General features: G+C 33.7%; 1 protein-coding gene across 1 annotated transcript; it reads left to right on the top strand.

Annotated features, from left to right (window-relative positions):
* The first annotated feature begins 1,753 nt into the window (after nt 1–1,753).
* Nucleotides 1,754–2,814, top strand: LOC133847985 (uncharacterized). The gene is made up of 2 exons (XM_062283345.1): nt 1,754–1,859; nt 1,911–2,814. The coding sequence occupies exons 1-2, from the start codon at nt 1,857–1,859 to the stop codon at nt 2,727–2,729; spliced, it is 822 nt and encodes a 273-aa protein (XP_062139329.1). The 5' UTR covers nt 1,754–1,856; the 3' UTR covers nt 2,730–2,814.
* The last annotated feature ends 700 nt before the right edge of the window (nt 2,815–3,514 follow it).

Below are 3,514 nucleotides of genomic sequence, written 5' to 3'. Positions count from 1 at the left end.
AAAAATTATATCTCTATCTCTTAATGTTTCTGAGATATAGGTGATAATACGGACGGACAGACAGACAGACGAACATGGCTATATCGTCTCGTCTGATGAAGAATATATACTTTATGGGCTCGGAGATGCCTTCTTCTTGTGCATAAAGTTAGAATACCCTTTTACCCAAGCGGGTAGCGGGTATAATGAATGAACAACTCGGAGAGTATATGAGAAAAATGATATTTGAGCGGAGAACGCGCTGCTAAAAAATGACAATTTTTAATTATCAAATGCGTTTAATGATAAAAATTGTTTATTGCGGGTATGAGAGGGTTTGTATTTTCTTCGTCTTTTTTTTCGTATTCTGTGTAAGCGGAAGTCGGATTGGGAGTTGAGAGTACATATTGTGGAGATGGGCGACAGGATAAAGGAGAGTGGGGAGTGTCGAGAGTGTGGAGAGAGTGGAGAGGGAGGGGAAAGAGGGGAATGTGGTTTCTACTTGGCCGGCGCTTTGCGTCTTGGCTTTTAATTTATGATTTATTTGTGTGGGTGGCTCGCCTATAATAATTAATATTGCACACAAGTGAAAGACACTGCTGCTGAGCAACACAATCCCTCAGGAGTGTGGAAGGCGAAAGGCGAAGAAGCGAAGAGGCGAAGAGGAGGCAACAACAACAACAACAGCTTCAACATGCGAGCAAACGCAATTTTTTCATAAATCTTTTGCCGCGACGTCGTGGCAGTAAGTGCAATGTCATTGAGGCAGAAGTGGCAGCAAGTAGCGCGGGGAATAAGCGACATAAATACATACACACCCATACACACACACACACACACACACCACATATGTTAGCAGGCCAAAAGCAAGTGTCGAGTTGACGTCTTTGCAGCTTTATCGTTGTCGTTGTCGTCGTCGTCTTTAGCCGAGAGCAAGGGCAAAGCAAAAAAAATTAAAAGTATTTCTCGAATTATTGTTAATGATGATTAAAAATATGTGTACCTACATATAGTACATAATACACACAGCACACCTCAGCACACCTCAGCACACCTCAGCACATACACACACACACACTCTGTGGTTTCCCCTCAGCTTATTCGGTTTTCTTTTTGGCTTCACGTGTTTCACAAACACATTTTCTTTTGCGTCCCCAAATGTCCTCGACTTCCTTCAGCTTTGACTCGAACCGAGCTGGGAGCAGACTCAATAACAATCACTGAAGTAATGTGCGAATGGATCAGGCAACTTCAGAGCACTTCGAGTCTTAAATATTCTGACGAACCAGCGACATTGCTCAGCATTAAAAACTAAGAAAAACTATTGTTTACAAACACATTCTAATAAATCTATCTTTAAGGAACAAAACAAAAGTTCTTCATTAATTTACCTAACATGGATAGCGGGTATCTCACTGTCAATCACACTCGACTGTAGATATCTTACATTTCTTTTCTTATTTCAAAATATTTTATTTGATATCTTCAAAATATTAGTTGTTATAGGTAAAGGGAATACAATATTTAAACATCCATTTGGAAATTGTGCATCTAGTAAGTGTTTCTAAATTATGTGGAATATGGATATTTATTACCATAATATATATTTCCATATATTATACATATCACTTAAACAATCGAACATATAAAAATAAATAAGCATGCTTAATAATAACTAGATTAAATCAATACATTTCGATTGAAATAATAATCTGAATGGTATTTGTGACAAGTTGCAAACTGAATTTTATTTAATATTGAAATTCATGCCTGAATTTGAATTTGAATTAAATTTAGTGGCCGAGACTTAGTATTCGAAATCACAATCTGACAACTGGAAATATAGTAAATGTAATCTGTTATAAGATACAATAACAATGGTAAGAAATATTTGATAAACTTGCAAAGTATTACAACGTTTCATTCGCTAGACGAAGCCACTTCAAGTCAATAAAAATCGCTGCATTATTGGCAACTATGGACTAATGAGAAAGATTTCTGTATTGAGAATTGCTGAGCAAATCCATAGTCAAAGGAAAAATTCAGTGGTAAACACGCCTATCAAAGATTTATACGAGTTCCATGATTTCAATATCGACTGCGAAACCATTCCTCAAAATAATTTCAATATTGATTATGAATGTGAAATAACCCCAAGGATGAACATGGAATTTCCGCTGTGGACTAATTTATCCACCGAAATAAAGAAGACTCCATTCAAAAAAAGATCATTGCGTAAACTCCTGGACAATGAATGTGTCAATCAAATTTCCCCGCAGCAGTTGAAAGATCGATTAAGCTCTCCACACGCAATCAAGCCAGAGAATCGAGGCAGAATAATTAAGGCAAAGGAACTATGCGATCCATCCTATAAAATTCGAGAGAAGTTAAACGCCAAATTAATTCTCCGTAACAACAATCGTCCCAAAAAGAAACAACATGAATGTAGTCCATCATTCATCTCCAATCTTCAGATTGTGCCCATTGAAGATCTGTTGCCACAGTTGGCTCTTTGTCTGCCACATCCACGATTTGTGAAACGCATTGAATTCGATTCGCGTCTTTTTGAAATCAACTTTATGGCAAACTCAACTCAGAAACTTCGACGATTCCAACAGATATTGCATTCATTTTATTTCGTTGTTTTCATTGGTTTCACATACATCATTCTTGCCACAACCAGCGAGATAATTCAGTACGTTGACAACCGGTTGCGATCCGTCACATCGTATTTCTTTTCCCTACCATAAGCCAATGTTCTCATATAGTTTGATAGATGACACTTTATCTCTTACACAAATCTTTACAATTAGTAATACCATTAAAATAAATAAAGAAAACATGAACAGAAATGAAAGAAAGAACACAATAAATAAAAAAAAATCAAGAAATAAGGAAATAAAGAAATTATTCAAGAAAATAAGGAAAGAAAAAATAAATAAATTGAAAACAAAATAATATTTTGTTAAGAATACATTTAAAGAATTTAGAAACTAACATCCAAATGATTTAACGCTTCTAACAAATTTAAGAAACAGAAGATAAGTACTTTAAATATTATTTTATTTCTCTTGAATACATCTCATTTAGTTACTAACAAATGAATGTTTCAATGAATAAAAGGTATTTAAGACTTATTCTACAGTATTAAGCATAATAATTATTATTGGATTTATTTTTATTGGCCATATTTCAATGATAAACTCAGCAAATTTTTACTTTTATATTTTATAATATGCTTATAATATTAAAAAGTTATTTATTTCTGTCGAAACTGAAACTAAATTTAATTTTTTCAATGAATTTTAGATTTTGTTGTAGTGTAATTAATAAAATTCGATCTTATTACAAAGATATTCGATCTTATTACAAAAATATTCGATTCAATTTTAATTTAACATATTTTTCTACAATTGGAGCTATGACTTTGAAATAATTTCCCTGTTTTAAGATAATTGAAAAATGAACGAATTCCTACGAAAAACAAAAATTGAACGAATTTGTATATTTTATCGTAAAACAGAAAATGTTCCTA

Source organism: Drosophila sulfurigaster, chromosome X, assembly GCF_023558435.1.
Source record: "Drosophila sulfurigaster albostrigata strain 15112-1811.04 chromosome X, ASM2355843v2, whole genome shotgun sequence".
Taxonomy (NCBI): domain Eukaryota; kingdom Metazoa; phylum Arthropoda; class Insecta; order Diptera; family Drosophilidae; genus Drosophila; species Drosophila sulfurigaster.
The sequence above is the reverse complement of the archived record's forward strand: the minus strand, read 5'-3'. Positions and strand labels throughout refer to the sequence as shown.